Source organism: Dermacentor andersoni, chromosome 5 (genome assembly GCF_023375885.2).
Source record: "Dermacentor andersoni chromosome 5, qqDerAnde1_hic_scaffold, whole genome shotgun sequence".
Lineage (NCBI taxonomy): Eukaryota > Metazoa > Arthropoda > Arachnida > Ixodida > Ixodidae > Dermacentor > Dermacentor andersoni.
Window position 1 is genome coordinate 16245093 of NC_092818.1, and position 20867 is coordinate 16265959.

General features: G+C 47.9%; 1 protein-coding gene and 1 long non-coding RNA gene across 2 annotated transcripts in view; one reads left to right on the plus strand and one right to left on the minus strand.

Moving 5' to 3' along the window:
* LOC140218448 (uncharacterized) overlaps positions 1-1704 on the plus strand; it is a 33332-nt gene extending 31628 nt beyond the window's left edge. The window contains exon 2 of the long non-coding RNA XR_011894701.1: positions 1440-1704. This is a non-coding gene — a long non-coding RNA (uncharacterized lncRNA). The remainder of the gene's footprint in view (positions 1-1439) is intronic.
* Positions 1-20867, minus strand: part of pio (zona pellucida domain-containing protein piopio) — a 148719-nt gene that overhangs the window by 63943 nt on the left and 63909 nt on the right. Inside the window, exon 3 of the mRNA XM_050177384.2 lies at positions 1517-1574. Coding sequence (XP_050033341.1) covers positions 1517-1574 — 58 coding nt within the window. The remainder of the gene's footprint in view (positions 1-1516; positions 1575-20867) is intronic.

A 20867-nucleotide genomic window follows, 5' to 3' on the forward strand; every position in this document is an offset into this window, starting at 1 on the left:
GTCGCAGCATGTGAAACAGCCTTAAGACGAAGCTACGTAGCGCCGGAAATTGACAAAATTTCGGCTTGAACAAGTGAAGGAGTGAGGATAACAGAGCTTTAGATTAGGGGACGCAGGTGGCTTGTGTACGCAAGAACCACAGGTCACGCTACTGCGCATGCGCGGACTCCTACGTCGGGGTCTGCGCATGCGCAGTACCGTCGCAGTACCATCGCAGTTCTTGCGTACGCAAGCCGCGTAAGTCCCGTAATCTAGAACTAGGCAGTTTTAGTTGGGCATCCGCGGCAGCTCTGCGTACCCAGCAAACCCGCGGTGACCTTAGTGCGCATGCGCAGTACGCATTAGCACGCACGGTATCTTGCGTGCGCGCGCAGCTTTTCAAAAGCTGTGTAGCGTCCGCTCCGGGCTCCGCGGGCTTTGCGGGACGTTCTCGCGTGTTTTCGCGTGTCCACGAGAGCGCCTTTTTCGCTATCGCTCTTGCCGAAGATGTGACTCTGGCTTGTGGTTTGACTTCGCGGCGGCTGATATTGACTACACAGTTTCAGAAGGTGGCATATGGCGGCGATGAGTAGCACACTGCTGGTTCCTACGCGTGCAAGTCAGAAATCCCCTTCTCAACTTTTGCGTCGGGCCAACTACTGCCGTATCGCGCTTCGCTGCGCATGTGGGTGGCTGCGGACGCCCAACTAAAACTGTCTAGTATGTATTGTTACGCATCACAAACAATATAAGGGTGAGAATATAGGCTGTCTTCTTGATAGGAAGAACATCCGCACGAGCCTCGGGGGAAACAAACAAGGACAACGCGAGGGGCGTGCCTCGTTTCCCTTTTCCGTGCGTCTCTGTTTCTGCGCCTCCTTGTAAACCATGAACACACTTACCAACTTACTCAGGTTCACGTGTTGTTATTAAGTTCCATCATTTACGTCTAGAGTCCCGCGAAATTAGAGAAGTGCTTCAAAAAGGCAACGCAGTGCAGGGCTCCTATTCACAAAAGAGAAAAAAAAACATCTTAAGCGAAAATTGTTTGTAAGAGCACATTATAGCCAATCGTGAAGCTGGACATATCATTAGCGAAGGCGGCGGTCCAATGAAAAAAAAAAAAAAAGGACATTACTTATCAAAGAGAGCCTTTGTGAATCCGGCTCCAAATTTTGGACTGTAGGATTTTGTACCTTAACTGCAAATAGCTACAGTCTGCACTTGGATCCTTGTGTCGTACGGTGCGCCATTAAGTTATCTACAGGATTGGCATTAAGAAACATCACGGTAATTCTTTAGTTATTTGTGTTTGTGTGTGTGTGTGTGTGTGTGTGTGTGTGTGTGTGTGTGTGTGTGTGTGTGTGTGTGTGTGTGTGTGTGTGTGTGTGTGTGTGTGTGTGCTTGATACGAGTAGCCTTGCTTGGAGAGATACTAATTGGCTTATTGTATGTTCACAGGGAACGAGCTGTGCGCAGCGGTGACATGCACACAGAGTGCACTACACACGCCACGAAAGCATGTCAGCATGACTCACCAATTTTAGCCGAGATGGCCGTGTCTTCCTGTGCAGTGGTACATGTCCCCAGGAACGCCTGCGAGAGCGAGAAAAAAGAAGTCTTTTTTACCTAAAACTAGCTTCTGTGTTTACCTGATTAACCAGCAACCAAAATGTGTCTTGAAATAGAACAGTATTTAGGAAATAAATAAAAAAATGAAGCCAAACATGAACGCGGCTTCCGAGTTATAGCGATGACAGAAGTACTATTGCGCTAAGGAATTCGCTCCTTTTCCTTACGAGAGCTGTGGTGTGATAGTGTGACGTGTCAACACATACAGGTGTTTGCGTCATTAGATCCTTCCTACAGAAAATTCCTAAATTAATATAATAGATACACGAGCAAGAAAGGCTGCGCGAGCAACCATGCATTTCAAGCACAGGACAGAAGCAAACCACGGCTTCCTCATTCCAGTTGCGTAATTGTTATTACTGTTATCCGTGGCAGTGACAGGAACTCCGACATGAAGACCGAATGACGTATAACAAGTCAAAGTTCAGAGCAAATTTTACTGTTTCAGTGCTAACTAATAATCAGACTGTGTGATACATTTCTTATTTCGATCTTAAATGTTAGCAGTGACCCGAGAAAAACTTTACCAAGCTTTGTATCGCCTTTGTAAGAAGAGCTTTGAACGCGAACATCTTATTACTGAACAAGAAAGGCATTACTTGAATGGTTAGCTTGCAGTGCACTTTGTGAACTTTGTGTAGCTTACTGAGCGAACGTTGTGTAGATTACTATATCATTCGTCCGACAAAAAGCGTTTACGACGTGCAGGAGCGCTGGAATACCTGCAGAGAAGCTAATTATAACTGCGAACGATGGCCTGCACTCTTAATGTTGGCCACTCACAGTTTGGAAAATCAGCGGCCAATCAGACGCGACGCCGCTGCGAGGGGCAAACGCTCACGCAATAATTCAATCAGGGACCTCCTCCCATGGATGGAAAGAAAAAGAAAGGCCTGCTCGCGAGCGCCGCGTAAGCCAAAACGATGCGCGGGCTCGCGTCTTCCCGGCGGCCATTTCGAAGCCGTCGGCGATTCGTGATGAATGGCGCAATCGCACTCGGCTAATTGCACCTCTTTGGGTCCGAGAGCCCTTCGGACACGCCCCTGTGCCGCATCGCGGGGGAAAGTGGTGGACGCGTGGGACTGATCGCGGCGGCGCCTCTTGCGACCGCCGAGGTTTCCGGACCAGCCGGTCAGCGGGTCAGGCGGACGCCGGCTTTGATTATGTGCGGCCACCATTGCGCCCAAAACGTGCCCCATGTGTGTGTAAACAACCCAGGGCTATTACGATATTGCTTTTTAACACGCGGACGTGCAAGATTCATGCCTACCCGACCGACGAGATAAATAGTTCCCTGCAGAAGTGGCATTTGGGTACGGCCGCGGCGCACAGATGGCGCTTTTTGCGTTTGTTCTTCGAGCGCTGCCAGCACACTGCTCGTTTCTTCTTTCTCCAGGGTCGTGGAAAAGGGGGGAGGCGTGTTGTGCGTTTTCTTGTAGGCCGGAGTGTTTGTAGCTCACCTTCTCCAGCGCTTGGTTTTCCGTGTGCATGGTCGCCTGAACACGACTTAGCTATACGATTAGTCTCTGTAACAAAACTATGGCAACGCGGAGAAAAAAATATTTGGGCTGTAACATGTTAAGATGGAATGCATGGCTGTATCCTGTGGCCTTGATCGAGTGGGCGACAGAATCGACAGTGACAGCCCTACACTCACAGCAAATATCAATTATCAGAGCAAGGCCGTGGAGTATTCATCGTGTTGCACAATTTCGCGCAGCACGGTCAGAGGATTCGGCGGAAATAATATTTCTCCGATGTTTCTTTCTCACGCTCTTGTGTTTCAAGCGCTACCGATATTGGGCCACATAAGCGTGTCGACTGGGCTATCATCGAGTTCTCCGATATTGCGTTCGGCCTGCAAAGGAAAACAGTGTTTCCTGTCGGCTCGTAAGGGGCGCAACTGCAAGCGTGATGCAACGCTTGGCGCCCGAAATAGCCGCCGCTTGGCAGTTGGTCAGTTTCAATGAGCGTGAAAGGCAAAAGCGGTCGCGGTTGTTTCCGTTGGGGGGCGCTGGAAATGGGCTTTTCTATTTCTTTCTAACTTCTTTTTTTCAGAGGCTGAGCAGCCAGGTAGCAGCATTGTGCAGGCGCCCTGCTCCAAACAGTTGCCGAGTGCGCAATTAAAGCAGGCTTTTCTTTATGGAGGCCGTTGAAATGCTTATGCTGCACGCTCCGCCAAGTGGCAACTCCACGAACGCAGTCGCACAATTAAAAATGGACGAACGAAAAATAATAATAAAGGGAGACCGGATGTGCTATATTTACTGAAGTGCGGAAGTACGGCCCAAGCATATATATGCCCAATCGCGCAAGAGTAACTGAAATAAAAAGCGAATAATGTTCATTCACTTTGCATTGCTAAAAAAGAAGAAAAAGGAAAAACAAGGAAACAGCGTTTCCGTCTAGTAAATACATGGTAAGGCTTGATCGGCACTTACAGCGGCGGCTTCGCGGATTGCAGCGCACAGACTGCACAGTCAAAGCGGCAGCTCGTACATCGGGACTTTGATGACAAGAAACTAAGGCTACATTTTTGTTGCAGAAATATATTTCACTGCACACTACTGATACACATTAGGAATGCACGAGCAACTTCTCGCTTGACTGCGCCTGGTAGTTTGTTGTGCACAGCCAACAAAAAAGTCCAGTAAAGAACCTCAGTGCTTTGCAGAACATGCCTGCTATGGTTTTTGTGCGTTTACAGGAACATGTTCGTAAAACTGTTCATTACGAAGACACGTCGCTCTTGGCTCTCTCTCTTTCGCACGCACGCACGCAAGCACGCACGCATCCTTTCTGTTTTCAAAACCCCCCATAGCACACGCACGAATTACAAACTATAAATTCCCTTCGATATTTAGTGAAGCAAAATCGGTCCGCAAACTGGTTAAATAAAACGTCAAGTCACCACGGTCCAGTGCGGGGTATCGGGCAAGTTTCGTCACCGGAGCGACACAAGCATCGAGAATCCGCTGCGGTTGCGGTACTTCAACTGGAATTGCAGGATGACGTGGTCCGACGAGTTTCCTGGAATTCGAGTCGAAACCCCAGGCATGCACGACGGGAGCCTAGAAGTGCCCAGCTGTTCGGCCATTGGCAGGCTAGGCCGTAGCTGGTGTATACAGTACCCCACGCACACGTAGACGGAGCGTGGGCTCGTCGTCCGGCAGACAGCTTCTTCCGCCTCCGTGCCCTTGCTTCGCCTTCACGCCTTGGCGCCGTCCGAGCCGGGAGATCCCCCGCCGTCTCTCATGTGCTTCTCCTTGCTTGCCTGCAGCTTGCTTGTTCCTCCACTTGTGGCGTTTATACTCCTGCATACCGTTACGCGGCCACACTCGTCTCTTCGTCGTTGTCGCCTGGCTTGCGACAGCAGCACGTGCACCCCGTGACGATCTTCCGCACTTCGTGCGAGCGCTTTCTTTGTGTTCAGATACGCGGGAACTTATGCTGGCCCGTGTGCCGTTGTAGTACTGTAGACACTGATAATGAATACATCGAAATGCGTGATTTGCACTATGCATGCATAAGGTGCTGGCTTCCTATAATAACGGACATGTCAGTGGCACTGGAACACCCTCTGTTTCGCGGCATGAGCATCATGTAGGCATAGAACACAAAGTCCTGCTGCCTTTGCATCGTCGTCCGTATACACTATAAAGCAACAGGGGCCAAATTCACAAAGCTTTTCATCGTACGTGCTGTTTGCCATTGGTCGGCCGGCCGGCTTTTGCAAGAATATATTTAACGTGCCCATTCCCTACTGGAGAAAAAACGTATTCCCCCCTAACTCTTATGCCCAATGAAATTATATAACATTAGGGAAAGCGGGCTTTTGTATGGGATCCAATATCGTTCATATAGCATTATTGAATATAGGAGTTATGGGTCATATGGATAGTGCTGGTCGTGGTGGTGGTGAATTGTAGCAACAGGCGGGTTTAGCCTGGCGATCAAGGCCGGCAATTGCTCCGCCCGAGCGTCTCGCACAATACCGCTGAAAGGTTTCACCATATGTCCATCAAACCAGTCTCTCTTAAGAATTCGATGAGGAGACGTGAAGTTTCTTTGCGGGCTATAACTGATCCCTCGGGAAATATAAGGTGTTGCAGGCGCGCATGCGGAAGGTCCTTGTTTTGCAGATTCTTTAGGAGAGTGTCTCTTTCATCTGGGTCATATGGATTTTTCAATAGGGTTGGCTGGCATCATGCCCTTATGAGAACAGCTTAAACTCAAGAATTCTTTTTGTGAATACAGACCCTGATCACCGCGCCTCAACTACGTGGAGTCTTACTATCCTTTTTCAATCGTCACTTAGATTAGGTGTGCTACATCCCATCATAGGCCTAGTGAGCAAATCTGCAGAAATCTATGTGCTAACTCTCCGGGTTGCTTGCGAAACACAGACGAAGAACACAAGGACGCGGGAAGACATAACAGAAGCGCTGACTAAATCGTGCGAAGCCAATCTATATCATTTAAGTTGGCAAAATTGAACGATCCCTTCTTGGCGTCATTGTGGTACACTTGACGAAAAGAAGTACACGAGGTGTCGCACGCAGTTGCAGCAGACAAAATAACTTCCTTTGGATATAAAGGGGGATTTCGATGGGGATGAAGTGCACCAGCGCTCGTGCACCCAGATTTAGGTTTGTTTATTTATGTACTTATTTATTTATCTCAAGATATTTCACGACATTTGCCCCTGGCAGGAGAGGTATATTTTGTGTATATCAGGTATACAGAAAACACGCTAACTTAGATAAACACTGGGAGCAAGCATGCAGAAAAGAACTCGAGCTATTCACTAAAAAAAAAGCACGTTAAAGTACGTTCATTTCGCTCTTTTTTACATGCGCTCTTTATCACATGTAAAAAGAGCGCAATAAACTGAAATTTCGCCACGCCAGGGCCAAACTGCTATAGAGAAAAGCGATCCGGAGTATTCGGTATCGAACTAGGGAATCCCAGCACAGCGATCGACGATTCTACCGCAACTCTAATAACTTTCTTTTTCTTTATTGTCGAATTTTCAGCTAGCCACAAAGAGAATAACTTATGTAATGATGTTCACAGTGGAGACATCATAATAAATATCACGACCCTGGTAAGCCACGGCGGAGGACAACCCTGGGTTTCGGTTACATCTAGAAACTCACTAATACGCTCTCGAAAATACATAAGGGCTGATCTAGCTGGATTGGAGTAGAAGCCAGTGTATTAGAACTCCATATACAACAGAAGCCAGTTGGTACTAAAAGGTCAACAGGTGTTTATCTCTGGCTAAACACCTGGTCCTGAGTACCTAAAGGAAAATCTTTCTTTTGTGTGCGCTGTAAAACGCTGCGTAAATAAAGCCCTTCCAAGTAATCAAGAAAAAAAACTTGATCTACTGTTGCCGGTTGCTGAAGCAGAGCTGTGTATGTCTCTTCTATGTTCGTCCCTTGTTTTTTTTTCTTGTTTTTTATGCGCTGTTATTTGACGACCACGCATAACCAGCTAGCCCGAATTTCAGCTCTAGTAGATGATTAAATATCAAGCATTGTCAACCCGACCACATATAATATCCCCGATCTTATAAGAACGTTGCCACCGAAAGGGTTCTTGTATGTAATTAAAAAAGAAGTATGCAGACCTTGTGACACCTGCATTCTCTTGACCAGCTTTAGTACTTTCTGACCTTCGCCTTCACCGTATATGGTTCAGCACAGTGGGGTGGGGAATAAATCGTCTAATATGTCGTTACAGATGTTTATCAGCACTAATAACAGGTAACTTAGAGCAATTCCTGCACTCACATTATTAACAACCGACTGCGGCAAACAGTTGAGGTCTGTGCCGCACGATTTTCTTTGATATTGCTGTTCGCCCAAGGCGATTCCCGTGCACTGCATGTATACTGTGCGCTCAACATTTTATTTATAGTGAAGCGGACGCCTACAATCCCCTTTTAAACGTCTGTCTCGCTAGAAAAAAAAAAGCGAGCCGTCAGGCGCGCTGCAGCACCGTTGCCGCTACAGATGTTCTCTCTCACGTTTGCCCATACGCCTCACGCTCACAGCATTCATTGCCTACGAAGTAGTAGCGAAGTATAAGTGTGTACGAACACATCCCAGTACACTTTTAAACGTGTGCAGAAACATGACGTCCCACACAACGCTGTATAGACGCGCTACAAGTTTTTAAGTTTTTTATTAGTGGTCTGCATAGCGGCACGATTAAAGAACAGTCTGTCAAAGAAATGTCAAGAAGGAACTGCTTGTGAGTGACAAATCAAACAGTACGCGGGTCACTAGCGCCTGTTGGCGAACGAAAACTGAAGGCGACCCGAAGAGCAATCAGCGGAGCTAACTGTTCGGTGAAGTGTTGCGCTTCGCTGCTTCGAATCAGTTGACATTTCTTGGATCGCAGTGTCGACTCCAGCGTGTTCGTAATTGCGAAATATACGAGTAACAACTGCAACACGGACGCGGTTCCACCAATGGCTCAAGGGCAGAGGTAGCGGACCGTAATTGCAGCATTGTTCCATTTGTGAGAAGCACACGTTGTCATAGCATCGCGTCTATAGATGCAGTCAATGCATTTTTTTTTCTTTCTGTGAAGGAGCGCATCAACGCTGCAAAACCAGATGCGGCAGTTGTTGCAGCATTGGTGTGCACGCCAACCTGCGATCACTCGGGGGCACGAAACTGCACCACACACTGCTAGAACTTTGATGCGAGGGAAACGCGTATTTAACTGTTCCGCTAGCCCGACGTATCTTAAAACGAAACATTCCGAATCGAACGGATACTTCGGACGTACTTCCATAAAGAATGCTGCGGCACGCGTAACGCACCTGTAAAAACAGTTGGAGGGATACGCATGACGCAACTTTAGCAACAGCCCCCTTAGCTCCCCCGAAAAAAAAAAAAGTGCCCGTCCCGACGTGGGAGCCGCTCGCAGTGGCTCCTCCCTCGTAAGGGGGTTTCGGAGTCGCTCCTCAGGACGTAAAGTTAATTTCCGGCCTGCCTGCCTGCTTAGAGATAGCTTGATATTCGCGGTTGTAAAGGGGAAAATACCAGGTTGTAACTAACGAGTTCTCTACTCATAAACAAGTTATACTCGTATAGTGCGGCTTTGGCGTTAACATTACGTGAGCTGAATTTAACAATTTTTATGCGTTGGTTTTCAAACTACCTGAATGGTAGCAAGGGGAGTATCAACAGCGATTTGAAGTATAATATAGCGGAACCAATGCGCAAGTGAAAAAATGAGTTATAAAGTCATTTTATTTTGGTATCGGTAAAGTATGGGCGTGTATTATGTATGGCAAGTCCCATATTTCATTGTCTGTGTGCAATGGGACACTGATATTTCAGGTTACGGTGAAACCGGATGCTTAGAAATTATAAGCCAATACTTGGAGAAAAAACGGTGGTTACGTGAAAGTTGTAATGGCTTCTAATCTTTATTGTTGCGTTGACCATACGGCAAATGTAGTTTTGGGTATTTCCGGCACGTTGCCATTACGACACCTTACTACATTTTCTAGGTCAGAATTTGGTCTCGAAACAAAGAGAAAGCACAGGTGAGATATCAATGTCAGAGTTAAACATGGTTGAGTCTCCTGCGTAAAAATTAATTTTGAGGTCAATCAAAATTGTCATGACACAGATCCGCATCATGGCACACATACCATCCTGGTTACTGCATAAAACTGAAGTTACATTGTCTGCAGTGGCTTCGAAGGAACATAAAAATAAGAATCTATTCAGCCACAACATCGTTCGTAGGATTTCTCTTGAGTTCACGATTACGCATTTCCCATTTGGCGTCTCGTGTTTCCTTACTGCTGGATCACACGTGCCTCGTGTGATCCGCCTTTGAAAGACCACGCCTTGTCTTGCGTAACGGACAGATTTTATTTGGAAGAAATTTAATTTCGAAGAATCACAAGCGGCATATGGCGGGCGAAGGCTGCTAACCACGCCGCCGAGCAAACTCGATACATCGAACGCAAGCGACAACGGCGGACTGCGGGCATACCGTCAGTGACGTCGTTCTCTCCGTCGCAGCCGATTGTGTGTGTAGCCTCATAATTGAGAAATATTTTAATAAACCCTCGGGATTAGCCCAGTGATAAACACAGGGGCCGCACGTTTCAGCTTCGCTGGTTAACCATCTTCACGGAGTGAAAGAGCCATCCTTCTTTTTTTTTATTGTCTGTTCAAAGACTGACCTCCTCTTACTTCTTGTAGCGCTTCTTTGGCGTGGTGAGAAGCTTCGGTGGGGATGAAGGTCATCCTACAATCATGCAATTTGGCCAGCTCTTCAGGCTCCTGAGCCTAAACTGCGCGAAACGTTAAGGCGACAGGAAGAAACACGACATTTAGAAACGCAGCTTCTGCGCTTCGCTGTATGCGTTTCTTCCTTTCGTGCAGTTTACCCTTCTTTCAGTATGAACCAACTGGCCGACAAATCTTACTGCTGTAGGTTGATACTGCTTTCTCATGGTATCACTAATTCGGACAAGGGAAAACGCCAGCGAGCGTGAAACACGCGCAAACTGCACGTCCGCACGAGTTCAAGGCTGCAGCGAGGCGTCTGTAGTAGAGCTCGATGGAACGGCACTGCCACCTGGCGGCTGTCACAGAGGTGGCGACAGTGGCTGTAAGCGCGCGGGCGGAGAGTTTTACAACTGAAGCTAGTCTAGTAACGTTGTCTCAGCCACTATGCCTCATCGAAACGGAGGGTGGATTCTTAATTTGCTATCACTGCTTCAAATGGATGCCGGTCTGGGGGACGCCCCGCAGTGTTCACAGGCCCCTTTGTGTGTGTGTGTGTGAGAACCCTTTCCGCGAACTGTCCAACTCTAGGGGAGCCGCCCATCCACTACCAGACGCCCTTTCCGCGAACCAACAACGCGCGAAAGAGAAGGGATCAGCTGCCCACGATCCCCAGGACCTGCGGGTTGCCACCAGCGGAGGCAAGCTCGGAAAAACATCGTCCTGGGAAAGTGGGAGCCGCCGCCAAGCACCGTGGGACTCGGTGCATGTCACATGACGTTGACGTTAGCAAGACCCCGCCTACGATTTTAGTGGGCCTATTTAAAGGGCCACGCAATGTACTTTTTCAAATTCATTCTCTTCTTCTTATCTTTCACCAACCATTGAATAAATCGTGCAAGTTTCGCACTAGAATCGTCTCGTCCCTGCCTAATCGCCATGGTCTACCGGACGCCTGCAGCCCGCCGACACCGCCACGCTGCCCAGTAGTAACGCCGGTTGAGCTGCGAGAAACAGGCGTCGCAACAACTGTTGGCAGCGGTGGGATAGGCTACCCTGTAGAACGCAACAGCCTCTCCTTTTACGAAATATATATACATCCGTAAATGTTCTGTGTATCACAGCAGGAACTACCGGCAAGACTTACTTCTTGACAAAAAGCAGCCCACTATCGTGTGCGTCCTCGTCTGGCCGTTACGAATGTATACGTATGCACCTTGGCGTGGGAGGGGACACGCGTTTTTTGCGCTGAAACTTCGTGGATCCTATCTTTAGCCACACTTTACAGCGCCGACCTTTACGCCCGAACAGCCGATGTGCATCCTTGCAGGCGATGGACGCCGCGCGGTGTGTCCTCGCACGCGTCCCCTCTGCCGTATAGCAGGAAGCGTTTTCGTTTCGCTCCTTGCCAGGCGGCGGCGGCCGCGCGCAAAGGGGGAACGCCGTCACGAGCGTGTCCGAGACAGGCTCACGACCAGCCGCGCTGACTCACGGTGCGGCATCTGGTGGCCGCGAAATACGGATGCAGGGACACGACGATCAAGACGCGTCCTTCCCGTTGCACACAAGGTCGCGTAACACGCAACCCGGCGGCAACGGTCGTACGGGCGCTGCCTCGCAATGCCGCGCGGACTCGGATGCAGCGTCCGTAGGCTTGCCTCTGCACGCTCGAGGGAGCCGTCGGCGCGTGCTGGTCGAAATCGAGTGTTCGGGACGCACTCGCACGGGAAGGCACTCTCATCTTCATACGACCGAGACCCAACGGGTTGGTCGTCACGCGGCTGCTTGAGTTTACACTTTCAGAGCGACGTCTACCGCGGCTCGTTTGATTTATTAATCGTATGACACTGAAAGCGTTCCCAACTTTCGCAGCGGGCTTTTCGACAGCGCTTAGTTGACTGTCAGATGAACTGACAAGAAATAAATATTAAAAACACACGCGCACCTGCGCACGACGAGGAGCATATGAGTCTGCGCGCTTAAATTGACGCCATATGTAGCAGCCTCATTAAGGCGCTAGGCACAATGTTGTGCATATATATGCACAGCGGAAGAACAAGCAGAAGATGAAGAAAGCCGTGACACAATAAATATATAAATAATCACAAATCTAGGGACGCGTTTAAATAGATGCGCAATGACTTCAGCATAGGTGAACCGAGGAGAAACTACACATACGGGAAAATATGAAAAATAAAGAAAAAGAAAAGAAAAAGTCTGAATAATATGAAACAGTACCAGTATACGTTAAGAAGCATATAAAAAAGATTTCGGTGCTCTTGCTTCGTTTCCTTTCTTTCGAGTGGCTCACGCTTGAAAGTCACTCCATGCGACTAGGGGCCCTATAACGTAAAAATATTCCAATCTCTTTTTATTCCTATCTACTGACGTCAAATTTACGTAACTACCGACGCAAACATCGGGCGGTCACCCGCAGCGTTGTCTGAAATGCCCAATCAAACGCGCTCCCTCTTTATAGGAGGTCACTTTATTTCTGCTTTCAAAGCGAATAGTATTGCCTATATTGAACAGATTTTCTCATCGAATTGCTTGACAAGAGGCGCGGAGCACGCTGAAGTGGGGGTGGGGGGGTGGGGGGTTCGATGTGGCCGAGCCAGCACAGTGAAAGTAGATAACTGGATGAAGAGGGTGATGCCGACGTAAGCGATTGGTCCACTTCCCCTTACTTAGCTCGTGGTGGCTGGTCGAAAATCGCGGCGGCGTGCAACGGCGGCGTGCAAAATGCCGCCAGAACGGATCCTCAGCAAAGAAGAGTTGGCACAGCGATGTCGTATACGCGCCGAAATGGCACGATAACGTTATACTGCCACGCAAGAAATTGTATTATATGCAAATAAATGTATGCTTCTGGGTCGCTCCAAGTAGGCTGTGCCAGAGCGATCGGCAGGCAGCCATATTCTATTCCTTTCGGAACAGGGCAGTCTCCGGCTGCTCAGAAAAAAATTCTGTTTTGTTCGGCACATTAATGCGCCTTTAACGCGTACGCGTCGCTTTGACGAGGTAAGTTCTCGCGGATTTTGTGACATGGCGTGACGGGCAGGTGAAGTGGGTGCAGCCCGGAAACTTTTGAATAGCAGACGGCAAATGCGAAAAGGATGTCGAATCAGAAATAATTATTTTTATTTCGTTTGTTCTAATCATGAATACTCAGAGTGTACTCACCGAATCAGACGGGGCGTTCTCGCGGTTTTTGTGACCTTGCATGACAGGCCGGCGATGTGTGTGTGTGTGGGGGGGGGGGGGGGGGGGGGCTTGCGGGAAGTTTTTGATTAATTATGGAGATCTGATTGCAGAATTGGAATAAAAAAGTTTGGAATACCTTGACGTTGTAGCGCGTTAGGATTCATTAGCCTGGCACTGCCGGCTGCTCAATTTTCTGTCAAATATGAAAGATTTGTTACATAATGTGAAATTAAAAACAAGTAGATAACACAGTTATATTGAGACTGCGCGCTGTATCAGCGACCTCTGATAGCGCGTTTTCTGTAGACTGGTGTTTCCAGCGCTTTCCTGTTTCCAACATTGACGAGCGCACTTAAGAACGTAAAGGCTGAGGCTCGTTGGTTCGAGGGTCCGAGGAAAACAGGAGAGACGAAGAAAAAAAAAAAATATGGCTGATCCCACTTTCATAGGAGTCGGTCGAACACGAAAGTGAAACGCGTCTTCACAGAAGCTGCTGCATGTTTTGCTTCGTGAACTCCCGGTCCGCTGCAGCAAAAGGCGCACGATTTTGGGGCCGGCGACCATGTTGCAGGTTTGCTCAGCGTCCTGCTGCCGAGTCGCTTCGGCGAAGGTACGAGCATTTTAGTCCGGCTCTGTAGTGTTTTGGGCAGCCAGTTGACTTGCGACGCGTTCAGCTTCAGGAACGCGAGTGGCAGCTTTTTTGGCGTGCACCGCGAACGCGAACGTGGGCCGATGCCGAAGATAGTGCAATGCCGGGCCGTACCGCGGCGGAGGTGAAGCAAGCGGTAAGCACTCCCCATACGTGGGCCGATACCAAAGATAGTGCAATGCTGGGCTGACCCGCGGCGGAGATGCAGTTCGCCATTAAGGGGCCCACATACACAGCTTCGCTGGTCATCCTTCTTCACAGAGTAGTAGGGTACTGAGTTTTTTTTTCTTTATTTAGTTTTCTTTTTAGAGCTGCATTTACATGAATGCTACTGTAGTGCATCGATTAAACGGAGATGATGTGCTATGAGGACGTGCCACATTAATGCGGCAGGCAGTGGATGAAGTCACCCTTGGCGAAGTCATGTGTGAACGGCTAGCGGACCGCATCGCACGCGAACGAGCAAGTGCGAGGTATATGGCGATTGCTATTCTGCAACCACACGCCATGGACACGCTCGCTAAAAGCTGGCAAGAACTTGTCTCGCACGCATTCGCGTGAGGCTTGAAGTGCTAGATGTGGGCAGTAGGGGACCGCATTAAAGTGATATGCTGCAGAATTATATACGCTGCTGTATAGCATGTGTGCACTAATGGCAGAGCAGGTCACGTTTTTGTTGATGTGTACCGACTCGTAGTGCCTGTATTCACGGCTCCGATATAAAAGTGTAGCGGAACGTCCCCCAACGTCGTGAAACCACTTTGTTCGCCTGGACGCGATGAAATTGTTAATGTGGCGACAAGGCTAAGCTGTATCGGCAACCTATATATATTGCAAAGTAGATGAAAGTCCACGTTACTAAACATCGGCTATTGTCTTCATTCATAATAAAAGAATGCAATCACTGTTCTTATAGTAGGAGCGGTAGTTCTGTTTCATCGTACAGCACGTCCAGAAAAAAACAAGACAATGTTATTCCTATTACAGGCGGTGATAAAAAGTACATAAAAGGCACGACAGACCTAATTGAGCGTAAATGTGCTACAGAGCCTGTGAGAGGTCATAAATTCTATATTCGCATGGTCAAAACACATTGTTAAAGCATTCAAAAGGAACCAAGAAAGTGATCATAAAGAATGGAAGTGTGCAGCATTACTTGTAGGTATACAAATCACATAATACCAAACGTGTCAACCAGAATGTATCTGGGACTGAGTGGTGAAATATTTAAAACATCAAGGAAAGCGAAGCATAATCTTAAGATTTCGGTATTTCTCTAAAGCCTCAAGTAACAGCCGTGATTCCGGTTCCATAGTGGCTTTGGTGCTGCGCTGCTAAGCACGACGTCGCGGGATCAAATCTTGGCCACGGCGGCCGCATTTAGATGGGGCCGGAATGCAAAAACACCCGCGTACTTGGATTTAGGTGCACGTTAAACTACCCCAGTGGTTCAAATTAATCAGGAGTTCCCCACGACGGTGTGCCTCATAATCAGATCGTAGTTTTTGACACGTGACTCCCCATAATTTCATTTAATTTTTTAATTAAGCTTACGAGGAGCTAAACGTAATTGTTACACAGGAATCAACTGGGCGTTGCTTTCACCCGTCGATACGCGCACCTCATCGGCAAGTCTAACAGCCCTGATTGTGAACACTGCCAGACGCTTGAAACGCTGGAACACGTATCGTGCGATTGCCCAGCATATACCCTCGAGCGAAGGACGATGGAAAGTTCCCTAGCCAGCGTTGGCAGGCAACCACTATCACAGGACACTATCCTCGGCCCATGGCCTGACAATGCAACATCAATGCGGGTAACTAAAGCGCTGTTGAAGTTTCTGCAGGACAGCAAGCTAGACGAGCGGCTCTAGCAGAGCCACTGACTAATATACAAAAGCACTCGCCACTTGTCTTATCATCATCACCCATCCCAGTACTTTCACTCCCCTCCCCTCTTCCCCAGTGCAGAGTAGCAGGCTAGAGCGCAGTAGCTCAGGTCGATCTCTCTGTCTTTCCAGTGAATAAGTTGTATCTTATCTTAATTAAGGCGTCAGGATTCATTAAATTGACTTTTTTTTCTCTGTGGACATTCAGATGCACTTGAATTAGGCTCACTGCAAGTTCAGAAGTGTACCTAGGCAGGGCAAGGTCAAATGGGGCCTAACTGGAGAGGTGGGAAACAGTACCCCTGCGGCTGAGTTTGTAGTAAGCTAGAGGGGAAGAGAGTTATTAGGTGACATTATTGAGCTCTCAGATAGATGGCAATCAAATCTACGTGCACGATTAACTCGCAGTCAGTACGTCAAAAAACAATTGCAACTGCATTATAGGAAACGACTCAAACGTAATGATTCGGAAGAAAGATATTGTAGGCGGATATATACAAAACTAAAAGTCTATGTGCACTGCGGCGCGCGCCTGCATCACGGGCCAACACGAACAAGTGAAACATTAAGCCTGTGAAGGGCATGCAAATTGAGACAATTAGGACGTGACAGCCGTTAGCTGTCTTTCTCTACGCGCCAGTACTTCATTGTTACAGTACACATACAAGTCTAAGCAAGCGCCTATTGAATTAAAAGGAAAGCTCAAGGTACTATTCTTAGAACACTCGTCTGAAATATTATACATGACAAATTTCATTTGTTCCTGAATGTCATACCACGGAGCTTGTCGACAATGACAAGGATGATGATCCTTCATTCATGACACTTACTCCTCCCTTTCTTCTTCCTCTTGTTCTCATTATTTCATATTGCACCGAGAGCAGTACAAAGTGCTTACAACTCCTACATTGCAGAGCACGGAATTTTCAACGCGGTCGGTGCTTCTAGGCATTGCAGCAAACAGCAAAAATGTGTTCACTCTTAAAATTGAAAGTATTAGCCATGGGAGAAACTAAAATCACCTATAAAGGTGATTTTGGCTAACACCAGTACCTACGTACCTTCCTACCTTCAAGGGTAAAAATATAATTTACTGTGTATACACACGATAATATGGAAGCAATTTGTCACACGGAGCGAAGAAATAAGGCGCGGCATCCCGACGACGTCTATGAAACAGACGCGCGCGCGGTTTTAATACGACCTTGAATAAGAACTTTCTGTTGACTACTTTACTTTGTGAGCCTGAAACTGCGGCCAAAAAAATTCAGTTGCAGGCGTTTGTTTCACAATACCTGCTGGCAGAAACCCTTCAAATCGCTTCGAGAATCAATGCATCACCAACGGTACAACATAGCGCCAATTTTGTGGGCAGAAATTACGTTGCGAAACGTCGGTCCATAGTTAGACGGTGATCAGTTGAACATAAAACATACAGTCGGAGTTCGTCACTCTGTCGCAAGTACCATGTGGATATTACTACTCAGGCCTTAATATTTCTTTTTTCAATTCGGGTGTGTACCAAAAAACAAATGACCCAAAATAAGCCACCTATTTTGGACGTGTCCTGGGACAAAGACGGGTCGCTAAAGTTTAATTTAAGGTGTGAAAATAGAACAGTGACCAAGTTGAAGACTATGAAAGATGAATTATGGACAGCACATTCATAAATCACTACTGCGGCATCTCTATCAAACGGGTCTGCATGCTTATATTTATTTTCATACCGGCCTTATGCCGCGTGGCAAGGCAAGCGAAGAACAGAAAAAAATGACGCAAAGCACGCCGACACCGTTTACCACGGTCGCTGTTGCAAACTATTTATCGAGTTTGATTTTGATGTGGTTTCCGTATTTACTTCTAGTGTACCGACAGTAAATGCTTACGCTAGACGGCAATCAGCGGTACTTATTTGTTGATCTCTTCTTTTTTTGCTTTTGTTTACTCAAACTTTACTCAGCGGACGGTCATAAGCATGTACAAAATTTCAGGAAAGTGCTTTGTTGTCGGGAGTCAGCCTCGGGAGTGCTGCCGTGAGGGCCATTAGCACTTGCGAAATCACTTTTTTGGAGCCCGTATAAGTACTCATGTCGGTCCGGTAAAAATGTCTCACGAGTTCACTGGATGTTGCACGGGATTTCTCGACGCGTCGCTGCACGCTGTTATTGCAATGGCGCCCATTTGTAACGCTATTGCGAGAGTGAAATAAGAACGTGAAACCCTTCGAGACTCGACCTGAAAGTGACCTTTGCTTCGAGCGAAAAGATTTTTTATATATAACACCCATACTAACCAACGGTTAATGAAGCAAAGGAAGACGCGTTTTTAATCGAATTGTAAAATAATAATTAAAGGGGAGATGAAAGTGGAAGTAAAGATAACTTGCTGTCCGCGCGAGCTGAACCCGCAACCTTCGCATGAACACCCCCACTCCCATCACACACACCCATCCACTATTGTGGGTGTTTGTGTATTAAACAGCTCTGGGAGTGTTAGCCAGCGCTACTCACAGCCATACGGTAGGTGTGAAGCATCCTTTCAAGTGCAGTCGTCACGTAGTACGTCAAGCTGGAGCAGGCAACCAGCCAATTAACGCTACATCAAAGCATCAAGGCCTGTGTATGTGTTCAATAACTGGCCTTTACAGCGTGCCGGTTATTACAGTTCATTTTTTTATTAATTCCTTCGAAGCCCAGAGACCCGCAAAAAAGAAGGGCACACCAAAAACTGTCACAAGGCTTCTTTAAACCCTGCAGTTCACCACGAATGCGCAACGTTGCTTAAGCTCAACAAGTAGCTGTAAAAGGTGCAGGGTAGGGTGGTTGCCAGGGCGTTACAAAAACGGGACGATCCGCGGAAGTGCTGAATTATTTTAACAGCCCTTAGTGCATGGGCGTTGGCTCAATCACCCGTCCTTGGCTGCTTCGAATCATCCGAACGCTAAAGTTGCAGGGATATAAGCGTGCAACTGAAAAAAAAAAAAGAATAACCACAAGGTCACTCATGCAATATCGACTCGACAGCAGCAGGAAAGATCTGAGACGGCTTTCGTAGCACGCTTCTCGCAGCGGTTGCATTGCGCAGATTCGACATTTGTGGCCAAACCCGTTAGGCTGCTTCGCGGCTGTCCTTTCGAGAGTTCAATGTTTGCACATGCAGCGTGTGACGAAGCACGCGAAGACACGACCGCGCGAGGCAATGCGAAAACAGGGGAAGGTCGCAGCTGTGTCCTTCGGCGAGGAATGATATGGGGACTAACGCAAAAGCCTCGCACGAACGGCCAACGAGATAGAAAGGATTATAAAGAGGGACAGCTGTTGGCGCTCGACTGGTTGCGTCTGTGCCACTCGTATACAATATTTGCCAAGTGCGCAGAAGCGACTACAGTCGGCGGCCTGTTGCCTCGCGCCGCCTTTTCTCTACCTTTACTTTGGACTCTTTATGTTTTGCACGGACTTGAGTATCCTTTAATGCTGCGGTCACTAAAGGTAACCCGTTGAATGTTTAAGAGAGAGAGAGAAAATGATACGTGAAAGGTAGAGAGGTTAACCAGCACTGAGCCCGGTTGGCTACCCTACACTGGTGAAAGGGAAAGGGGGACGGAAAGATTAAAAGAAGAAGAGAAAGTCCACTGGGGATATCATTTCGTCACTCAGTCCTGATCACAGACGCTGACTCAATCTGGTAGTTTTCAAATATCGCAGCAGCGCTTTTGTGGCCTTTTGTAGCCGCGATATGCGATGCCATGGTCCCAAGATCTTGTTCAAGGTGAACGGCTCTCTGTCTAGCTGATTTAGACCTGTGCAGAGGTCATGTCTTTCATTTTGAAAAGATGCGCAGTAGCACAGTAGAGGTTCTATGGCTCCCTCGACACCACAGGCATTGCACTCGGCGCTATCAGCCATTCCAATCAAAAGGTATATGCACTGGTGAATGCGACGTCCAAGTGTAAGCGGCACAGCACTGTTTTCTCATTACGCCGAAGCCCTGGTAACAGCCGCAGTTGCATAGATGGATCGAGAGAATGCAATCGATGTTGAGTGAATTGAGGTGTGTGCCACTTATCCAATGTCATAAGGTGCACTAGCTTGCTGAAGTGTTGGGCTGCGTCAGTTGGCGATAAAGGTACAGAAACAAGGGTTGCTCCTTCGTGTGCTTTCCTAGCAGCTTCGTCAGCGAGGTCGTTGCCGGAGATACCGCAATGGCTAGGCAGCCACTAGAACACGACGTCGTGTTCCAGTGTTCCAGGTCCACTCGGACATTTCATATTTATTTTTATCCTCTTTTTCTCCCACTCTCTTCTGGAATCTTTTATTCCCATTCCCCATCCCTATACAGAGTAGCATGCCAGCGGTTATATGCGCGCCGGCAAAATTCTCTGTTTTTCTAATAAAGAGCCCTCTCTCTCTCTCTCGACGTCGTGTCCTTTCGCGATCATATAATGGTGCATTTCTCGTATTTCCGACGCGAGTTGTTCACAGGACCCGCGACGAAGAGATGACAGAAGACATTGTATAAGGCCGCCTTCGAATCACAGTATACTGCCCACGGATTAGTCGGTTGGTTGTTAATACAATCAACGGCACCTCGGAGGGCAACAAGCTCCGAACCGGTCGATGTTGTCAAATGAGAAATCTTGTATCGGATGCTTTTAGTGATCGTGATGGTATAACCACTGCGCCAGTGCACGGAGCTGGTCTGAGTGGAAGAGCCATCCGTATATATGTGGACTCGGTCAAAGTAGAAAGTATGCAAACAATCCAGAGCTGCTTGTTTCAAGGCCAAGGTAGGCATGTGGGTCTTCTTTCTTATCCCTGGAACCGTAAGACGCACTTGAGGTTGTTTTAAACAGTACAAAGCTGAGGTTGAACGTGCGAAGCCCTATGGTAAGGAGGCGCGATGGATGCTGACCTCGTTGGAAAAGGACGCCTGTGGTCGTCGTTCTGGCAGGCAGGCAAGAGAGCTTGACTGCATCCGTTAAACATGACGAACATGGGCCTTAAGCATTTCGGTGCAATGTAATCGTAATCATGTAATGTAAGTCGTAATCGGATGGTCTCGAGCCATTATAATGGTTCCTGCTGTTGAGGCGCTCCGCAGAAGGCCTAGGCAAACACGTTGTGCCTGTGCTTGCACGCTCTGAAGTTCTCGAAGATTTGACTTGCATGTTTTAGCAAGCACGGGAGTGCCATAGCGTAGGAATCCGATGAAAAGTGCTCGGTATGACTGTAGCATGGAGCCCACTGACG